Source organism: Lagenorhynchus albirostris, chromosome 16 (assembly GCF_949774975.1).
Source record: "Lagenorhynchus albirostris chromosome 16, mLagAlb1.1, whole genome shotgun sequence".
Classification (NCBI taxonomy): domain Eukaryota; kingdom Metazoa; phylum Chordata; class Mammalia; order Artiodactyla; family Delphinidae; genus Lagenorhynchus; species Lagenorhynchus albirostris.
In genome coordinates this window covers 8,580,416-8,603,283 of record NC_083110.1, presented here as the reverse complement: position 1 = coordinate 8,603,283, position 22,868 = coordinate 8,580,416, and the positions used below count along the sequence as shown (strand labels likewise).

Genomic DNA, 22,868 nt, shown 5'->3' with positions numbered 1-22,868 from the left:
TTTCTAGGTCCATCCATGTTGCTACAAATGGCCTGATTTCATTCTTTTTCATGGCCGAGTAGTTTTCCATTGCATATATATAGAATTCATATTCTTTAACCATTTATCTGTCGACAGATATTTAGGTTGTTTTCATGTTTTTTAAACTGTGGATTTCAACCCATTAACTGGACGTGAAATCTATTTAGTGAATCAAGATCTCAAACAACTTTTATTTAAATAGAATAGAAAATATCAGACTGCACTGTTCACAGTCCAAGTATAATTTCATGATGATTTTCTTTCAAGGTATCTGTTTTTATGTTTCTATAAATAGACTTGGTAAATGCATTTCTGACCGTGGGTTACGGTTTAAAAGAAAGCTGGAAAGCCACGACTTTTCTCTTATGCTCTGTAAGCTGTCCTGCTGCCCTGCTCCCACCTACTCAAAGCCTCACTCCACAAATTATTCCCTTGTCTACTCTTTTGGGTCCTTCCCACCAGAACAGAAGCATGTTCAAATCTATTTTAAAAAAGTTAAAAAAAAAGGCAAACAGGCAAAAATTATACCCCTTCAACCTCACAATTCTATATAGATATTTATCACCCTCTACCTTTCTCCTCCTTCTCAGCCTTCTCAGTAAAGAGATGTCTATGCCACATCTACTCACACATGAGACTCTTACTTACTTCCCCACAATACACACTTGGACCACAGTGCGCCATCTCACAACCCTCTGCAACTGTTCTCACCATGGTCACATGATGTCCATGTAATAAATCCTGAAGAATTTTCAATCCTTACCTTGAATAAGGTTCAATCCCTCAGCAGAGTAAGATTTTGTTGACCACACACTCCAACAGTTACTATATATCTCACACTTAAGATTCTCTCCTATTTTTTGGGGGGTGGGGCAGGGAAGCTCCTTTTATTCTAACCATCTCTTAAGCATCCATGTCTTTAGAGGCTTGGTCCTAGCCACCTGTTCTTCTCACGCTTCCTTCTCTGCCTGGGAAAGATCATCTACTACTATGGCTTCAATTACCTTCTAATGCTGACAATTCCCAAAACTGTAATCTTATTTTATTTTTTAAATTTTTAAAATAAATTTATTTATTTTATTTATTTTATTTTTGGCTGCGTTGGGTCTTCGCTGCTGCGCGCAGGCTTTCTCTAGTTGCGGCGAGCAGGGGCTACTCTTCGTTGCGGAGCGTGGGCTTCTCATTGTGGTGGCTTCTCTTTCTGTGGAGCTCGGGCTCTAGGCAGGCGGGCTTCAGTAGTTGCGGCACGTGGGCTCAGCAGTTGTGGCTCGCAGGGCTAGAGCACAGGCTCAGCAGTTGTGGCACATGGGCTTAGATGCTCCGTGGCATGTGGGATCTTCCTGGACCAGGGATCAAACCCATGTCCCCTGCACTGGCAGGCGGATTCTTAGCCACTGTGCCACCAGGGAAATCCCCCCAAATCTGTAATTTTAAGCCTTCTGTGAGATGTGGAATGTCAGACATGACTATCTTATTGCATGTTAGACATCTCCACTTAGCTGTCTCACAGGTATTTTTAACTAACATGTCCAAAATTTAATTTGCCATCTTTCCTCTTCACTCTAGGCCTGCAATGATTCTGGTGATCCCCACCTTAGAATATGGTTCTGCCATCTACTCAGCTGCCCAAGTCAGAAGCCTCAGCGAAACCTGACTCCTCTTCCCCTCATTCATTCTCAGGTTATGAGATTAAACAAAATAAGCACCCAGTAAATACTAGCTATTACTATTTTTTCATGGTCAATTCATCATTCAACAGTTAGGGACTTCCTTGAAGCTCAGACTAATGCTACATAAACTACTCCCACTACTCTTATTTTTTTTTTATTTTTTGCAGTACACGGGCCTCTCACTGTTGTGGTCTCTCCCGTTGCGGAGCACAGGCTCCGGACGCGCAGGCTCAGCGGCCATGGCTCATGGGCCCAGCCGCTCCGTGGCACGTGGGATCTACCCGGACCGGGGCACGAACCCCTGTCCCCTGCATCAGCAGGCGGACTCTCAACCACTGCGCCACCAGGGAAGCCCTCCCACTACTCTTAATTGTTTCTCTACCATTAAACTTGTCAGAGTTTTTTTGTAATCATTTGTTCAAATTTTGTCTCCTCCATCAGATGATAAACTCCAAGAAGGCAGGGTGTGTGTGTTACTTTCTGGTTCACCACATTATCTCCAATACCTTCATGTCGAGTGAATATTTGTTGAATGAATGAATTTTTGGAAAATCAGTGAGCTCTCCATCAATAAAATGTTAAAGGAAGAAACAGTGATTACCTGTCAAAAACGTTAGACGAGATATTCAGGCAACAAGTGGAAAGTTCAGATTAATGCCCTGTAGGGTTCTAAAATTTAACGATATTTTATTTTAATCTAGAAACACACAGATTCTTATATTTTGCCATTAAAATCAAGACATTTATTTACCTTTGCCATAATATCTGCATAAGCCATATATAAAAAATCTTCCTCCAGTTTGCTATGAAAAACAAGAAAAAAATCAGTTTTTAAGTAGAAGGTTAGTTACATGCAAAATCACCATCATTGTATAAAATAACTTTTATCTTTCAACAAGTATGTCTTTTTAAAAAGAAACAAACACAAAACTCAGGCAAAGCGATTATTCAGAAATATTGTAGAATCAGAGAGCAAAGATCTTAGACTTCCTAAACAGTGGCCCCATCCTACCTTACGGAAGAGACTTTCAAGTCTCACAAAATAAATGATCTATTGATTTACACACAAATGTAATAATATTAGTATTCTCTTATAACTACAAAAGTTGAACCAAGCAAATTTACATGATGTCAGGGCTTTTGACAGCAGACGTGATATCTGACATTTTTTGGAAAGATTCCCCCAATTATTATGCTACTACGTAGTTTAAAAATATGATGGTCATAATGATTCTTAAAAATTAAGATAGGTTAAAATCTGTTTACTATCCTCTTTTGAAAAATTATGGAAACCACTAATTCATTGAAGAAAGGCTTCCATCAAAAAATACCTGACGTTTTGCAAAGTTATTTTAGCAGTTTTAAACTTATAGCCATCAGAAAAATCCACTTATGAGAAATACCTCATTACCTGACAATGCCAGACAGGGAGCTGCTCTATGCTTAGGGATGAGATGATTTTGTTAGTTAGGAAATAATAAGAGAAAGAGAGAGAAATCGTGAGAGAAGGATGGATCACATTAGCTAAGAGGGAGAAATGTACATTATTACGACATGCATAGAGGTCAGATGAACTCTTTAAGACTCATGTGGATATGGATTGATAATTAAATTCTCTGCAGAGGATGAGGGAGGCCTGGGGCAAAGTAGGCTTTCTCCCCCATGGCAGGGAAGCAGGTAAAGGTTTTAAAACCTCCGCCATGGCTCATCTACAGAATCAGCCTGTGTGGTGCCCCTGCAATGAGCAGATACTGAGCACATTTTGATTACTGGGCTTATGAGTGCATTTCTTATTTAACTCCATAGAGGTTTGCCCTTTGTGGTTTCAGTGAATTCATATGACCAAGACTGTAGGAACCAAGAAAAATGGAGAATGCCCATAAAATAGATCTCAAAGAAACCTTCCACTGAAAGGATGGCGCACCCACCTCCTCAAGTTTCCTAAGACTTACTGCTGAATGGAGACAGAATCCCCCCAGGAAATTTGGGGTCACCAGTGGTCTCCAAGCATTTTTGGTACTGAAATTTGCTTTGGGCTCTTTTATTTTCTAAAGCTTGTTTGTGATCAACAGGAAGATTCAGAATCAAGTCAACCAGCTAATTACAATGTTGTTAAGAAAAATGAGAGCTAGGTAAATATTTGGTAGGTAACTATTAAAGCCTGAAGTTGTGTGAGCGTTGGTTCGTAGTGTATGCCAGACTGGTCCTATCTTTGAACACTTCTCTCTCCTCCCAAGAACAAGATGAAACTGAAACAGGAACATGTGACGGACAGAACACTCAGACACGGGTTTCTATCTGTTCTTCCTACGTCTCGTGTGAATCCTCCCAACCATACCATTTCTCCGTTAAAGCCGTTCGACTGAACAGAAGTATCAGCTGATGGAGAGGATCAACCCGCTTAGTTCCTTCATCTTCTTCCGGAGGTTCTGCTCCAGGTTTCTATACAAAAGTCAAATTTATAAAATTTCACATTTAGGTGAAATGTTCACCCAGACCCAGGAACAACAAATAAAAAGAAAGCCTTTCTCTTCCTATTGTGGTGCGTGAGCGTGTCTGTGTTATATGCATTGTACCTGCACGTGTATGCACGTGTGTGTGTTATATTACCGACGCAAAAGTATGCAGCTTTAAAAAAAAAAAAAGCTATTTAATAATGGGACCAAAAAACACTATGGGCAAAGATGACTTACATCATTTAAAAATTCTGAATGCCATTCTTAGAAGCAGATTCATAACTAACTGAAAAGTGTATCTGCTACACGGATTTCAGCTTTAGGGAGGGCTCAATTTACAAAGAATTGCAATAAAATGCTACATCACTCCAAGTATAAAAATGTTCATGTAGCAAGGCAAACTGATTATCAAATGAAACATTTTTGTTGCCTACATAGACAGAGAAAGGCAAAGAATGCTGAATGAGTTAATGTCTGAATCACTTACACATTATTTTTTCTCATTTTCAGTTACTTTTAAAACTTAAAAAAGTGATTTCATTCTATTGGATAGAACATGTACCATGAGGAAAATTATGAAGCATTTTTACTGACTGTAGAATTAATTAATCCCATTTGTTGAACGATTTAATGCATTTTATATCTCCATAAGAATTACCCATTCAGACTGAGATTCTCTCTACCTAAATATGTTCTTTCTTGGATTTAAGGCTTAATGTTGCAGGTACTGTGTAAATTTCTACAAGGTTGAATATTCTAATATTCTACAGGTTTTGATTTTAAAAAGAAATGAAATTCATTTAAAATATAAGGGGGTAATCAGGGTTAAGGTTTTATGAACTGGATTAGTTTATCCTTTATGTTCCCTAATAAGTTGTGAGTTAAACAAAACAAAACAAACTGTTAGACAAGAGGTCTTTAACTTGGGAATCATAACGCCTCTGACTAGTCTGCAAAATTCTGCAGGACTATATGCTTATAAATTTTCCTAAGATGGCCCTTGGTCAGATTTTTAAATAGGTCCACAGCTCATAAAAAATTAAGACAATGGCTCCCGAGTGAAGCACTCTCAGTAACACAAGCCTCCTCATCAGCATGGTTGGACTGAAACATTCTACTTGCCGTTTATACTATATTTACCATGACTTCCTGCTCATCCTGTACCCAATCTATCATTCTCTGCCCTGTCTATGTTTAACAACCAGCTACTTTTCATTGGCTTTTGTCAACCTTCGATCTAGTTTTGGTGAATAATTCTTTATGGTTCAGCTTTTATAGTAATATCCTGGTTCGGAGGTGTCTGAAGGTGCTTTGAGGAAGAATTTAAAAGAATAATAGAGTCAAAGTTTAGTTAAATTCTGAATTGCTGGATGCTGATGAGATCTCTTTGAAATAAGAAGAGTGAATTTTTCCCTAAACACTGCATGCAATAACAATCGAGAATAAAGTTTCCTAAGGACCACACACTGCAATGATGTTTTCTCTTCAATGTTATAAGATAAATGGCTCACACCAATGTTATCCCACCAAGCCCAGACTTTCTTTCATCTTCTAACCCCATTAAAAATGTACCGCTAAATCTTCTATCAGTTTATCTTCAAAGTAATGTTCTTCCGTCTCAATCCAAGATTTTTCATATCCCTGAAGAAAGAGATTGACAGCCCGATGCCTAAAAGGTAAGCACAATTTCAAACAGTTATTTTTAATTAAAGTGAAAAGGTATTCAGTAGCACTTTATCACTGGATTATCTGTGCACTCAAAGAATAAAATAAAAATAAAATTCCCACTCTCAACTGGAGAGCAAGATATCACGGAGGACAGAGAAAGGTTTCTCAGATCACACACTGACATGGATTTAGTTATTTCTAGGTTTTGTAACATTGGTCAAGTTATGCAACTTTGTCGACTTTCACTTCTCTCATTTATAAAACTAGGATAACCCCATCTACGTGTCAGTTTTGTGAGACTCAAACTGAGATAAAGAATGTAAAGCACATTGGATAGATGCTCATTACATGGTAGCTCTTATGACATAAAGTGGCTCTGGATAAACGATGTTATGGATCGTTTAGACCCTGAGGATCACAAAACTAAATGTATTAAGGGAACCTTATGGGAGTGTATATCCAAAGATTAAATCCTAGAATACTGACGATAAGTGGTTGCCTATGAATTAAAGAAGACCAGTGAAGACTAAAACCCTAAGTAAAACTCATCGTGAAACTGATGAGATTTATGGCTAAGGTTCCACTCTAAGAAAATCATGTCAATGAGGGAACATCATAAGAGAATACCAGACGTGTTAAAATGAGCCGGCGCCACTGAAGGATGGAACGCTGAGCTTAACAGTATCAAAGGCGGGCTAAGGAATCATGAGACATAAAGGTAGACAGGTTTATGAAGGGCCTTGAAATCCAGGGAGAAGAACCGTCAACACAGATGGAACGGCCGGAACTCGCCATAAATCCTTGCATGAGAGCGGCTCAACCTTACTGGTACATCAGAATCCCCTGTGAAGCCTTTAAACAGTACACATGCGAAGCCCTCGGATATTCTGATTCAACAGGTTGAGCCTTGGCTATTTCTCAAGCAAATTTGAGTGTATTTCCTAAAAGCACCAGGTCTGAGAATATTCCCACTGGACTAAGGGGTACAATTTTGAATACGTTATATCCGAGACAGTGGAACGGCAGACTCCGTGACATCGTAGAAACTACCTCGGAATCTGCTGTCATCAACATGATGTGAGTCAATAAAGGGAGTTGAAGAGGTGACCTTGAAGGGAAGGATGGTGATGTGAAACGGTTCAAAGGAAAAGTTGAACACCGTATGCTAACACATATACATAGAATCTAAAAAAACGGTACTGATCAACCTAGTGTCAGGGCAGGAATAAAGACGCAGACGTAGAGAATGGACTTGAGGACATGGGGAGGGGGAAGGGTAAGCTGGGAAGAAGTGAGAGAGTGGCACTGACATATACACACTACCAAATGTAAAACAGATAGCTAGTGGGAAGCAGCCACGTAGCACATGGAGATCAGCTCGGTGCTTTGTGTCCACCTAGAGGGGTGGGATAGGGAGGGTGGGAGGGAGATGCAAGAGGGAGAGGATATGGGGATATATGTATACACATAGCTGATTCACTTTGTTGCACAGCAGAAACTAATACAACATTGTAAAGCAATTATAATCCAAGAGTTGTTAAAAAAAAAAAAGAAAAGAAAAGAAAAACTTGATGAAACTTGGAAAATGTCTGTATAGGAGGAACCAGAAAAGAAATAAGAATATGAATTCAAGGTCAATGTTCTATTTGACTAAACTGTGACACCATAATTGAGCCAGAGAATTCAGAAGCAGCACGTGGTTTGAGAAGGAACTCAAATACATTTTATACTTAGTGAGTGACGAGATGGCAAGGAATTTACCGGCCTTAGTGAAATCGAAAAGTTTTGTTTGTTTTGCTTTGTTAGTGGCCGGGGGCAGGGAGGAGTTATGTTTTTGTCTTGTTTTTTTTTTTTTTTTTTACTCCCCAACTTACGTTATTCATTCATTCAAACACTTGCTGAAAGTCAGTGCTCTAGGTGCTGAAGATATGAAATTGAACATAGCTCTAAAGGATCTCAAAGTCTGAATCAGACAGACAAACAGCCCCAATACTATAGGAAAGTGCCCACAACTAGAGGTATTTAAAAGTTTCCTAGAAACAAATAGGAGGAAGCATTTTCAACTTGGAAGAAGTAGAAGGGCGTGGCTTGGTCAGAGATGGTCCAAAACAGGGATGCAGCTGAGCTGAGCCTTGTTTAACAGACATGGGGAAGATGCCACTTGTATAAAGCTCAGAGTGGGAAACAGCACAGCTTCTTAGGAGAATCACAAGAAGGTTGAAATGGTACCCTGGGCTAGACTTCAATGCCACGGGTTACTTTTCTTTTAAGAAGTATATCTCCTGTATCTCTAGGAGAAGGTTGATGGGTCTGTCAAACGTGTTTACGTTATTCCCATAAGTTAGTTCCATATCAGTTCTTTTCCCCAAAGGCTAAATCATCACAAAAATAATAAACAACAATTAACACTGCTTGTGTTATGTTCAGTTCTAAGCACTGTGTATACTTCGACCCATTAGATAACCTGAACAAGTCTATGAGGCAAATTTTACGGTACAAAGTCAGGTAAGAACCTTGACCAAGGTCATGCATCCATAAGCTGAGAGGTCAGGATTCAAATCAAGGCAGTCTGACCCCCAAGACTGAGTTCCTAATTACTCTATCCTGCCTCACATATGTGAGCAGATCCTCCTGAGTATTTAAAAGTAATAGAAAACAAACTTATGGTTACCAAAGGGTAAAGGGTGGGGAGGGATAAATTAGGAGTGTGGGATTAACATACACACACTACTATATATAAAATAAACAACAAAGACTTACTGTATAGCACAGGGAACTAACTATATTCAATATTTTGTAATAACCTATAAAAGAATCTGAAAAAGAATAGATTTTTATAAATGTATAACTGAATCACTTGAAACACCTGAAACTAACGCAACTATACTTCAATAAAAAATAAAAGTCATTTAATAACGACATTACAGACCAATGAGAATACCCGACAAAGGAAAACAAAGTCAAGAATTACACAGAAGAGCCAATAAATCTTGTCCATCCTTCTCTTTGGACTATTGTTCTCGTGTTAAGGTAGATGCCTCCTATCACTTGTTAGGGGAAGAATAACTTGAATCCATTATAAACGTTAAAGAAATTCTGACCTTGGCAGATTATACAAAGGAGCCATCCGAAAGCAGGCAACCACTGCCCGTTTCCTCTGCTTAGAGAGCAGTTTGTGCCACACGGCCTTTTTCGATCTCTGAGGATGCTCGACCTGAGGTAGAATGACACAAAGACATATGTATTTAACCCCCCAAAGGCCCTCAAAAATACAGCTGCATCTTTTAGCTAAAAACTTTTAGAATTTCAATCCCAAAAGTACCTCCCAATTATTATGGGAAAACCCATGTCCTCAAAGTTACCCAATGCTAAATTTGAAATAGTTTCAAATGTTACATAGTTTCCTTAGTAAAAATACAATATTTTCCCAACACTGTGTACTTTAGAAACTATGTCATCTTTAAAAATCAAAGAAATATAAAACTATTCTATATAAAACAATTTTTTATCCTTTTCAGAATTCGGTTATGGTGCCAAAACATAGTTTTTGCCTATGCAAAACAATGAACCTATTCTTATTTATTTATCCATTTCCACTAATTTTATCATAAGAGCTACAACAGTAAACATAAACAGAGGCAGTTAAAGAAAATTCTAAGGAAAAGTCCACTGGTCCTTAAAGAAAATTCTAACAAAAAGTCCACTGTTCCTTAATATAACAGGATGGAGAGATGACAAGTCTTTTTGAACACATTAGTAGGAGTGAGTAAAAGAATTTAATTTTGCAAAAATGTTAAAATATATAATTACTTTGTTAGAGAGGGACAAATGAGAATTCAAAAGTTGCAGTAAATGATGCAAGCAAGCTATGTGTTTAGCTAATGGTGTTTGGAATTTCAAGAAGAAAAAGAGATTAATTGTAAGTATTAGAGAGAAAAAAATCCCAGCATAGAATTCTAAATTAATTAGTAATTTCTAGGCAATTGAACACTGTACTTCCCGGACTGTAATATCTCCGGCGCATACATGTAGATTTCTGGAAGAAATAAAAACGTTACATTAGCTAAAAAAGCAAAACTAAATTTATTATCCTTTGCAGTAAAGGGTCAACATATGAATGTAATAATGCCTGAAGAAAACATTGAGAATGTTTGGATTACAGTGGTTTGGAAATTTTAACAAAACAATTTGTATAATTTGAAAGCACTTATTTCTGTGATCTTCTTCCTTCCATAGGATCAATAAACACTTTTTGATAATTATCCAGTTCAATTTTCTTCTTGGTTCTATTAAGCAAAACAAAACATTGTTGAGACACTGCAGGTGAAAACAATCAAGGGTAGTATTATTCACCTAGAATATGGCATTCTGATCGACATGGGTGATAGTCAACAAACATAATTAACAAGGAAAGACCTTAAATAGTGAATTTTCCTATAAATCAAGTAAATAGATGTTGTTAAGATCTGTGATCCAAGGGTGAACATCAAGATGTGTCTTGTAACTGAACACCTGGGTTTGCTGCTGTGTTAGCCTGTCTGGAGTTTGAGTATTAGAAAATTCCAAGGAGACAGCTTACTGTCCTAAGAAAAATGACCAGATGTACAGTACAAAATGTTCAATTGCAAAGGTCGCTGACCCTTGAGCCAGATGAAGTCTTTCCTCTGCACCCACTGTTTTTGTACCGAGTGTGGCAAATGAAAATATTCTTTGCAAACTATTCTATGACTCACAAATTAACATTAGAATAGAGGTATTAAAGGCATGAATTCTGCACACAGATATCTTGCACTCTTTTCTATCTTTTGATAACTGATGAGTTCTTTTTACTCATATTCTTAACATTTTGAAGAATAGTTGGCCATGAAAATCTGACCCTCTTACCTTTTCCTAGACAATTCCTACTTCTTTAAGGTTTACACAGGGATCACCCTCATCATGGCTAGAGTAAGTTTGGGTTCCTCTTATTCTCTCTTCAGTACATTTTGTAACCTGGCACATCTAAATCACTACATATTTATCTATGTGGCCATATACGCCACTAGAGCACAAGCCACTTGAGTAGAGGGACAGAGTTCAGTCCCCAGCAGAGTACAATGCTGCCATACGGTAGTGCATGCAATAAATGTTCACGGGATAAACAGCTGCTCAGTAAAATGAATCTCACCACTTTACAAATAACATCATTCATTATGATCACATGTATTTATGAGTACATAACATATGACTATAATAAAACAGGGTTCAATAAACTTCGTTTAATGTATCTAAAAGTCATTCAAGCAAATCCCGATATGTGCATGAAACCCAGGAAGAATTAAAAACTCATGGTAGAGTAATGCTGTCAGAAATGGTCCTCTAGGAGCCATTTAATTGTCACTGAGTAATCTTCCTAATTATGTATATACTTCTGGAAACACAACTCCATGACTTTATATATCACTTAACATTTCATTACCTCAAATCTTGTCATCTGCTGATGGATGATCATTTATATTTATTTAATATTTCATGAAAATATTTAGGGAACTATTAAGTTGCCTAAATAATATTTTATTATATTATATTATTAACATTATGGTGTTACATAACGTAAACACATATCGATAGCCATATGGTGTAAGAGTATCCCAGCTTAATCTCATCAGGTGTAGTGATAAATTGCATGGCACTGGAGAAGTTATTAGCACTTGGGGGGCATCTGAGTAAGAGGATGCTACACTAGATATACCCTTCGGTTATTTAACTGGCCAGGGCGGTGATAGGAGGTCATCAGATAATATAAAATAGGAATCAAAGAAACACATTTATTATTGCTATGCTAGTAAGCTCTGCAGAGCATTCAGATGACAACATCCTGAGGTGACATGGGGCATTTCATTATTTTATGTTCAGTGTACAATAACCGCCCCTCCATGTCAGGTAGGTATCGTCATGGAGACCCGGTGACAGAGCACACTCTTGGGTTTACACTGAGCACCCTCAGTCTGGTGTTATTTTGCTGAGTGGACCTCGTGAGAAACAGAGACTGTCTCTGTGTTGCAGATATTTTTACCTAAGCCAGAAGATCCCTTATACAAAAATACGATCCACCGATGGATGATGTTTCAGATATTACTGGTTTGGGAATTCTTGAGCAAAGGTAATAAATAAGAAAATCAAATATACAGTAAGCTTTGTAGCTTAAAATAGAATACAACTGAAAAATGATATAAAAACATTATTTTCACACGGCTCTAATACCAATGCACTGCTCTTCTCTAAATGTAACATATTGCTGAACTGGAGAAAAATTAGCTCAAAAATATTCAAAGGAAAGGTGAAATAAGTGACCTTAAATTCAAAATTCAAATATTAGACCAGGGAAAGATAGTATCTCAAACATGTTTTGATGAGCATCAATAGAAAAATAATACAGTTATAAAACATTTGAAATCAGGCATAACTCCTCAAATTTTTGTTAGAATGGCTTAAAATTAATTATATAATTTTAGTTATCTGTTTAATTTTAGAAATATTTTGAAAAAGACTATAAAACAGAGGCCTTGATCTCCGCAAATACATTATTTATCCATGGTTACAAAAATTACAAGTTTGGAAATGCTGCTGATTAGGTACTAAGGACTCCCAAGTCATAGATTCTTTGTAATGAACGTGCTGGATATATATGTTTTCTGGCCCACAGTTAACAAGTTAACACACATCCTTTAAAAAAATATTTTTTATGGTTAAGGCAAATGTGATTGAATCAACACAAAATCTAACCTGTTCAAGATGAAAAAGCACATTTGCTATATCCAAGACCCTTTCCACTGTCTTCTCAGGATCTGAAGTGTCTTCTGTCCTGTTGGGTAAATCTTTGTAAAGAGCCATCTGCCATCTAATAGCAGGATCCTCCACCTGCAGAAAAAAAGGAAAACGTTCAAAAAATACAGTGTAAAGAGGGGAAGACACACTTTTGAAGAGTCAATCTATAGCTATTTACTGAGCATAGCACAGGGTGAAAACATGACGCAGAGATCAAGACAGAGAAGTAAGTACCTTGTACTCGTGAAATTTATCATCTGGTGAGGAAGGAAGACATCAAACAAACATTTACAGTTGCAACAAGGGCTACTAGAAAGAAATATAAGGTACCTGGAGGTTTAACCTAATCTGTCGGCGGTTGGGAAGATTTCCCTAAACAAGTGAAGTTTCAACTAGGATTTAAGGATGAGCTGGAGATGGTCAGGGAAAGCAATCATTTATCTTTCTCTTTTCCTTTCACAGTCAAACACTGAGAGATGCACATATTTACTTTAGAGACCATGATATAGGATCACATTTATCTATAAATACAAGGATGCTACAACAGAGCTCAGTGTCACTGAAACAAAGATATCAATTAATATAAAGCAACGAAGGCCTACAAAATCACATTCTTGCAATAAACCAATCCACAGACTCTATTTTTTAATACTGTTAAACTTCCCGAGTGAAAGATACAACAGAATTCTGAATGCTTTTAAGAAATATTATTTTAAACCATAGAAACTGACAAAGACAAGCATCTTTCCAGGGATACAGCACTTCAAAGAAATAATTTAGATTAACTATGTCATTAAAAACGGGCACAGCAATACTCGTATGTTTCTCCACCCATTAAATATTTCCTTTAAAAATGGGAGACAGAGGGCAATGAAGCAGAAGTAAACGAACAACATCTAAAACTTCACAACTCCTAGCCTGAGAAAGTGTAGTTTGAAATGTTAAAACTAACTTTCCTCTTACACGCAAACAGAGATAGAGCTCTGTGCACTGAACAACTTGTCAACACCATTTGTCTTTTGATAAAACAAAATGTTTTCCTCCATATACTTTTTTCATCTGAGGACTCTGGTACCTCTAGATATTATTCCTTCCAATATACAATCACTCCCTCTTGTCCTCAGGATTACCAGTCTTACAATTTCAAGACAATGTAGTCAAGAAAGAGCTGGGAACAAAAGAACTCATTGCTTGCAAGTCTGTATATACGTGAGGGCCTTGGGGCCTATTTTTATATACATGGGGGCCTTGGGGCCTAGTTTTACGCCTAGCTTAAAAAATATAGAATGAAATGTCACAAAGAATAAGTATTCATTATGTCTTTATTTTCAGGTTTCATTCGTTTGGAGGTGAAATATTGGTTACAAATATGCATCCTTTTCAGCTTTTTTGTTCCTCCTGACTCCTCAATACACAGCATACATTGTCCAAAGTATCCCTACAAGTAACCTCTAGAATATAATGGAAGAATTTCCTCCTGCTTATCCAACACATAACTTTTTTTTTTTTTTTTTTTTTTTTGCAATACGCAGGCCTGTCACCGTTGCGGCCTCTCCCGTTCAGGCTCCGGACGCGCAGGCTCAGCGGCCATGGCTCATGGGCCCAGCCGCTCCGCGGCATGTGGGATCTTCCCGGACCGGGTCACGAAGCTGCGTCCCCTGCATCGGCAGGCGGACTCTCAACCACTGCGCCACCAGGGAAGCCCCGAGACATAACTTTTATTTGACTGTTTCCTGGGAGTGGTATAAACCCCTTCTTAAGAGGTAGTGAATTCTTTCTGTCTCTATGTGGGACCATGGTTCTCAAAGTGTGGTCTCGAATTCCCTGGGGCTTCCGAGATCTTTTCAGGGGCACGTGATTGCCTCAAGTGCCCATGCATGTAGTATAAAATTGAGGTTCAGCTGAAGCCTTTATGAACATTTTGAATAATGTTAAAAATCTTTTTGCTATCTGCAAAGAGATCGTGCTCTTATAGGAATTAATCTCCTACTCTGTTCAAGTTAAAATTAAATGGATAATTGAGTACACAACAAAGTACACATGAAATTTGCTCTAAATAATACTTGTGCATTGTGAGTACTGTAAAAGCATGTCACACCTTTATCATATTATATTCCGAAGTGTTAAAAGAAAATGAATATGGTTTGGATCTTTGGAAAGAAACATTTTAATACCCAGTAAGGGATACATTATACTATAGCCACTAGTTTTTGACATTTGGACATTTTCACAATTAAAAAAAAAATCCTCAGAAGGGACATCTGAATAGAAGCAAAGAGTTGAGTCAAAATAATAAATTGCTAGACTTCTCATATTACATAACAGGTCCTGTAAACAAATGAAGAGTTTATCCACTACTATGAAAGCATTTCCAAATAACGGTAAATGCTTGGACTACAAAAACTACTTTGAGCAAATTTTTTACCCACCATTAGAAAGTATGTGTTATCTTGGTTTCCATTCATGTTTCTCTTCTAAATGTACACTGGCTTTGCTATTACATTAATTCTTGCTATCTCGTATGTACTGACTCAAATACACTTATTTAGTTTCTGAGCACTAGGTGTAAAATATCAAATTTTCATAGACACCTGTCTCCATGTCCCAAAGGTCCTCAAACTCAGCTATATGAAGGAAATTCCCAACCTCTATTTCAACTGGCGACATCTTTTTTCAAAGTTTGACAATCTCCGATGATCTACTTTAAAAATACATCATTTGTTATCTTGAGAGTCATTAATACAAAAGGATCTGCAAGCAGGATAATGACTGATTAAGATGATATATTTTCACTACCTTACTTGTTAAAGTAACATTATTTGTAGTACTCTTCTAAAGAGAGATTAACTAGTTTATAGGTGCTAAGTGTGCTTTCTAATAATATTGGGCTTACCTTGCCTTGTAAGTGAATATTACTGCGGATTATATCTCGAACTTCATCCTCAGTGTCTTTCTGTCAAGAAATAAATGTTACCTAAATGAAGTCTTACAATGCAGCGACTGTCACAAGTCATTAGAAATAAACCTCTTGAAATAGTATATATTTGAATAAACATCTTTATAGGATTTAATACATGCAACAAATGTATTAAATCGCTCAGATAATTAATATCTGGGGCTTATCGCTCAGATAATTTTTTGATATTGCTGTGACTTGAAACAAGACAACCACCTAATTTAACTCCAGTGAAAGTGCCCTAGATTCAAGACAACTGAATTTCCAGTTCACAAGAAGTAGGGCAGAAGCATGTTCCCTTGGGTTCAAACAGAAGCATGTCTCCAGCATTCTCTGAAATCTCCACGAAGTCATGTTAGCACCCAATAACATCCCCAAGGGTCCAGTAATACTGAGGAGCATATCCTGAGAAGCAAATATGAGACAAAAGCCAATGGGCCTGAATCTCTGCAGCTCCCTTTCCTACAATCTCCCTTCAATTTGCTCATGGTAGGGTCTCAAACTCTGGATATGAAGAGAGTTGCTTCAGTGTGGGAACACGGGAGGGAGAACATGTCCTCCAACTTACATGAATAAAAGACAGCAACCCCAATGTATATTTTTGAAAACTTGCATCCTCTCTGTGTAACCACGAAGAGGAAAACCAGAGACCATCAAGAAATCTTGAGAACTTCAATCTTGATGTTCACAAAGGAGAAAAGCTGCTGATTCAAAAGTCAAATTCGTATCTAACAACAATCAGCACAATACATCATGCATCTAACATTCAAAATCACTCTTCGTAAGTCTGCAGATACCTCTCATCGCAAATTTGATATAGTTCATATGAAATCCATTTTTTTCCACTACCAGTGACTTGTTGCCATCTTTTCTCTTTGGTTTCTGAATATGCCCTGGGGGTGATTAACGTAATTTAGAAATAAAAACAGCCTCCAAAAAAAATATTAGGCAGTCTTTGTGTCTGAGTCCTAGGGCCTGTGCAGAAAAATTGCTTAATAAAGCATTCAATGCAAATGAAATACTGACATAGAGCAGTGAGACGAAGGAATCCAAACACATGAGCATCTGGAGGTTGAATGATCATTCCCACTGGTAGGAACAGGAGCCTTACCAGACTAAATCGATTTTTGGCCAGAGCAATGAGCTCCTGGTCCCCAGGGGCACAGATGTTCAAGCCAATGGGCAGTAATCGCTTCAGGGCTGCCACGATAAGAGAGGTCTGCATGGAATACCGGTCTCCTTTGCGCTTCATTTTCTTCCTTTCCTGATCAGAAACAGCTGCCTACAGAACAAAGGTAAGTGTTGGAATCTGCAATGACTTCCTGCCTCATAGGACTATGAGCCTTTTCTAACTTGCCTGTAGTTTCCTTTTCCTCGTTTTCTGCTGGTCCCTATGGCTTAGGAATCCCACTGAGGACACCCTTTCTCTTTCCTTCTCAGCATCTCTTGCTGATTTTAAGTCCTGCTCTCAGATTCCCAAATCACTAGAATTTACTGGTAGGCATTTCTAGATAATCTTTTTTTTTTTTAAGAAAAAAGGTTTATTTATTTTTTTGTTTCTTTTTTTTGTTGTTGTTTATCTGGCCACATCATGTTTCCTAACCATGGATTGAACCCAGGTCCCCGGCAGGGGAAGCGCTGAATCCTAACCACTGGACTGCCAGGGAATTCCCTCTATATAATTTTAGAAGGAAAATGCACATTGTAATTGTAGAGGGGCATGTGGATGCATGAAAAATCCATGGCAATTCCATATACTGCATGATTTATGATTTTTGGTGGCTAACAGGAAAGAAAAGATTAAGAATAAATGGTTTTTGCTTTGACAAATGCTTGCTTTGCAACATACACACACACACACACACACACACACACACACACACACACACACACACACACACACACACACACACACACACCATATGTAAAACTCTCATATATTTGCCTTTTATACAGGCTGAACACTCGTCTCCCCAGGGCCTTAATCTAGACGTAATATACTAATCAGTGTTACATAAATATTCAGGATTATCTCTGGATAACCTGTTTACAACTGAGAACAGCCATGATACTTCAGGGTTCTCTAGTGATTTTGTTGAAAACTATGCTTGTGCCAGGGTCACCTCCAATGACGGAGTCTAATTTTCACTGGGTAGTGAGTATTCTTCTTTCTATTAAGAGGACATGTTCTAATGTTAAAATGAAAATAGCTGTCCCATATCCACTTCTTCGTGCATGTTAAATTTCTTTGTAATAATAAATCAAACATTGAAGATAGTTTTATGATAATGATATACTGTAATAGTTTGGGGCTGAGAAATTCAGAAGATCATTTAATATACAAATGATTTGCTTTCCCCAAAAGAAGGCAAAATACATCACAACGTGATAATGAAAGAAGTTTTTTGCAAAGTGAAAGTACTGAAACATCTGAAATCAGATGGTAATGGTAGCTGATATGTTAATACTATATATTATATAATGTATTATATTATTACATATATAGTATATATTGATATATCAAACCTACAATATCTGAACCACAGTAATAAGAATCATATTCACTTTCCAAAGAGATGTACTTATCGTGTGGATCCTGCTTTTATCTGTACCAATTTGTAAGAGAGTACTGTCGGTAAGTTTAGTAGAAAAAGCACAGTGAATAATTATTTGTACTATTAAATTGATTAACCCATAAAAATAATGAATCAGTGGTTTTACATGAGCTCTCTGCTAAAAGGAAACCTAACCACACTGATAAAAATAATTACCCAAATGAGGAACCACCATCCTAAAAATTAAGGAAATTGATATAAGTTATGCAAACATATTTCTACCCAATACTGGTAATTTAGTGTTTGCAAAACAATATTACTCAATACATTAAAGTCTAAATTTTACTGGTGCTGAAGTTTTCTTTGATTTTAACTTGTAAAGGTCTTTTGGTTTTACTGTTGTAAAAGTAGAAGGAGCTTATACCTGGCTTGATATTTATAAATATTTAAGCAACCTTATAATAAAAATAATTTAAATCAACACTGAAGGCAACTCTACACTGCTCAGTTTTGAGAAGTACTAGATAAATTAATTCCTACTTATGCTCAAAATATCATCTTGCTTTCTATACCATAAGAAATCTGTAAACTGAAAAGAACAGTCAATAAATCTTTGAACTTTTATGGGTGACACAGTTCACTGTTGGTAGGAAGAAATTAAATATACGAGCAGTCAAATATCCTCATGTACATCTATAAGGGCTGTTTTTTCCTTGTTCAGTGTCGATTTCCTCCCCAGACTATGGCGCTCCATTAGGGAAGTTGCCAAACCTATTTTGTTCCTTTCTGTATATGCAGAACCAAGCACTGTGCCTTACTCATAGGAGCTGTTCAATAATTTGAACAGAACTGCTGAAACTACTGAATTTGCACAGTTCATTTTCAATCCTAACATTTGAATCAGATATGAATACACAATAACATGGTCAATATGTAGGCACTGAGGGAAGAAATTTTCACATATTGAGATCTGGGAAAGTCATTCTGGCTTACACATGATTTAACTTAAACTTTATGCTAATTAGAACAGCCTGTTTTGTGACCCATCAAACATGCATTGTGCATCTGCTTTAACCACTGAAGAAACAAATGCATTTAAAAAATTAAAATAGAGTGTGGCTCAGATATCCAAAATGGAGCTCAGTGGCCACTGTGAATGTGGTCTGAGACTCGATCCTGCATCACAGAGAACTTCAATTTTCTGAACTGTACCAGTCTCAAGGACACCACCAGCCATTCTCAAAACATCTGCTAGCAGCTGCCAGCCAGCTGCAGCATTGCAACTCTTTCGGACCCCAACCAATCCTTACTTAACAAGCACACTTACTTCTTGCCAGGTCCACTCATAATTTTTAACAAATAACTTACGTAATTTTGCGGTGTTTGCCTTTGTAAGTCTCCCCCATTTTTTAGTACGGTGGAACATAATTCAACTGCTTCTTGAATCTGTGTCTCCCGGGTTATGGCCCTCAGTTTGGCTCAAATAAAACTCTTTTCTATTCCTATTACAGATTGTTTATTATTTCTGTCAACAGCATATTTAAGGAGGAGAGTCGGATAAATGACCTCTCTCTTAAATCAATCTGTATGTGTGTGTGTGTGTGTGTCTGTCTGTCTGTCTCTCTCACATACACACAGACACATGCACGCACCACAAATATAGCTCCAACAATTTCACCTAAAATAACCTAAAATTTAATAGAGGACCAAGAAAAAGGGAAGAATTTTCTAATATTCCTACAAGAAAATGCCCTACAACCCCCCAAATAGACATAAAATCATAAATGATTTATGAAAATTTAGACATATGAAGGATAAAAGTGAGCGTATTCATCAAAAAGACAAGAGATTACAAGTTTTGGTGAGAATGTGGAGGAAAGGGAACCCTTGTGCACTGCTGGTGGGAATGCAAACTGGTTCGGCCAGTGTGGAACTGCATGGAGGTTCCTCAAAAAATAAGAAAAATAGAACTCCCAGAGTATTATGGCCAATTATACATGCACTGGCCTCTCTCTGGGCTACATATATTTTGCTTTAAGTCAAAATGAGCTTCCCTATCCCAGATTTCCTATTCCAAATTGGTCTGCTGGCCAACTTATATACTCTTCTAATTTGAGAAATGGCACTCCAAATAGTGATTATTATCCCTGCTCAAGCGACTGGCTGAAGACTGATGTGTGACAATGTGTCCTTTGGCTGGTGTTTGCATTTGGTCTCAATCTCTGGCCAAAAGGAGTTCGTTTTTCCTGCAGGACTCTGGGAGGGTGGCTCTATCGGCTGCTGTGACACCTTAGACAGACGGTTTAAGGTCTTGTCGCAGAAATCCCTGAAGCTTTCTGCATCTCTCTGCTCTCAGCATTTCAGGAGGGAACACCTCTCTGTTCATTTCAGTTTCAGATGTAAGACCTCTGGTCACACTACTGGTATCCATTCTTGACACCAGACCCAAATGATACAGCTTTTTGGGAGAGAACTTACTCAGCCCCTGACTACCTTCCACTTCTGAATCCTTCTTGCCATCCATGGTCAGCTGAGAACCTCAATGATACTGATAACAACTGCAGTTATGACACTGCTATGACCAACCAGTAACTCTCAAATCTGTCCAAATGTTGACACATGCATATCATGATTACTTTAGTAAAACAATATAGGTAACATGTGAGTATATTTGACTCCATTGTTTGAACTAGAAACATTTTTTCTAGGAAAAAAGTTTATTGTACTTACACAATATAAAATGTCAAGCACATATGCAGGCAAAAAAAATTTTTTAAAGCAAAGCATAGTCGCTGATTTCTGAATTTTTCATCAATATTACTGTTATTTGCGAGCTATCTCGTCTCAGAGTGTTAGCAGTCATAGGTAAAAAGACTAAAAGGGTTAACAAAATTTGGAGGGGGGGACGACATTAAGTTTGAGATGCTCCTATCCATTACTTTTGATTTTTTTCCTGAAAATAGGAGTAAATGTCAATGGTTGTAGATGCCTCAGTTTAGGTTACAGGATGTACAATGCTTTGAGTGTATGCTTGGAGAATCACTGGACTAGAATGATGGAAAAGAGGGAAGAGGATATCTGTAGAGAGGTATGCAGACCTCTGCTCTGAAGACCTTTAATTTATCTTGAGTTTGATAATACACTGGAGTCATTGTCATCCTCCAAAAGAAAACACTGACCTCTTATGTCCTCTCTCTATGCCTTTGTTAACACTGGCCTACGTTGACAATATACTGACAAAGCAGGGTAATTCACTAACAGTTTTCAGTTCAGAACATCCCTGTGACATATATACTCTTAGTATATAGCATCTTCTGAAGGAGCAGTTCCTCACTCTTTAGGCTTACTGTCTGCCCAGAGGAAAGAAAATTTATCATCTTTTATGAGTGTTTCAAGAGCACAGATGCACAGAGTAATAGCCTGTAGCAGTCGGACAACTGTTCTAGTATGCAAAGCTTCAGCCAGCACATTAGCTTTGAGTTCATGTGTAGTAGTATCAAATGCATGGCATCCACAACTCTGAATAAGACTAGAGTACTGAGTGATGTTATTTTTTTTTGTCCTGGTGGTTGCCAATGAAACAAGTCAGATGGGCTCTTGGGGTTCATCTCTCTTCCCGTAATTTATTGAGTTGGTCGAGACTGATTTCCGTGGCCACAGTGCCACACTATTTTGCATCTTTGGCCATTTGGGAGCATATTTTGTGTGTTACCCCATCTAATATATTCATTTTCCTATTTAGTGGTAATTCAAAAGATAAAGGCACATATTTTTCAGTGTTTTGAAAGGTCCTCCAGTCCCCAACATGAGTGATGGAGAAAACAAAAATTTCTATTTCATATGTGAGAACTTAGAATTCATCCATGTGGTTCTTAAACAATGCAGCTAATTATTTGGCGGTGTATTTATTTGACACACATAAATGTACATACATTTCCTCTGATGAATACATATTATTGACTAATTATATCTATATTATACTGATTGGCAATTTTGTGAGTGTGTGTGTATATTAAGCATATCTTTTTTTTTTTTTTTTTTTGCGTTATGTGGGCTTCTCACTGTTGTGGCCTCTCCCATTGCGGAGCACAGGCTCCGGATGTGCAGACGCGCAGGCCCAGCGGCCATGGCTCACGGGCCCAGCCGCTCCCCGGCATGTGGGATCCTCCCAGACCGGGGCACGAACGTGTGTCCCCTGCATCGGCAGGCAGACTCTCAACCACTGCGCCACCAGGGAAGCCCTAAGCATGTCTTTTTATTGTGATGCCTTGACATCGTGGGCCCTGCTGATCTCTGAGTGCCCCTCCCAGAGTTAGTCAATTCCTAGAGGTAGAAAATTACTTGCCTGCAAGCACGCCTTTCATATACAAACCAATCAATTCAGAGTCCTTGTCCTCCAATCACCTCCTTTACCTGAATCTCAAACCACCTGCCCTCATCACCCAGGGCCAGGTACCAGACAACTAGGGACAGTCCCTACACCCCAGAGCCCACTGAAATGACTCAAGCTAGCCAGTGCTAAACCTGCTTACCCTACCTCGTCTGCTCCTTTCCACAGAAACCATAATAAAGGCTCTTGCCCACATCTTCCCCTTGCTCCCTCCGCCTCGTGACTGACCCTGGTGCTTCCCCATGTGTCCTCACTCTACGCTGTGCCTTCTGTTTCCAGGGAACTATGAGTAAAATCTTCTTCCTCCATGACAGTCATTTCCATGTCTACATGTCTTGCCACACC

The 22,868-nt window shown here is 38.0% G+C and overlaps 1 protein-coding gene across 1 annotated transcript in view; it reads right to left on the bottom strand.

Annotated features, from left to right (window-relative positions):
- Nucleotides 1-22,868, bottom strand: part of RYR2 (ryanodine receptor 2) — a 542,915-nt gene that overhangs the window by 102,068 nt on the left and 417,979 nt on the right. The window contains exons 73-79 of the mRNA XM_060126891.1: nucleotides 16,690-16,860; nucleotides 15,516-15,575; nucleotides 12,581-12,715; nucleotides 8,917-9,029; nucleotides 5,720-5,816; nucleotides 4,030-4,133; nucleotides 2,443-2,494 (exon numbers count right to left, since the gene is read on the bottom strand). Of these exons, the coding sequence (XP_059982874.1) occupies nucleotides 2,443-2,494; nucleotides 4,030-4,133; nucleotides 5,720-5,816; nucleotides 8,917-9,029; nucleotides 12,581-12,715; nucleotides 15,516-15,575; nucleotides 16,690-16,860 (732 nt within the window). The remainder of the gene's footprint in view (nucleotides 1-2,442; nucleotides 2,495-4,029; nucleotides 4,134-5,719; nucleotides 5,817-8,916; nucleotides 9,030-12,580; nucleotides 12,716-15,515; nucleotides 15,576-16,689; nucleotides 16,861-22,868) is intronic.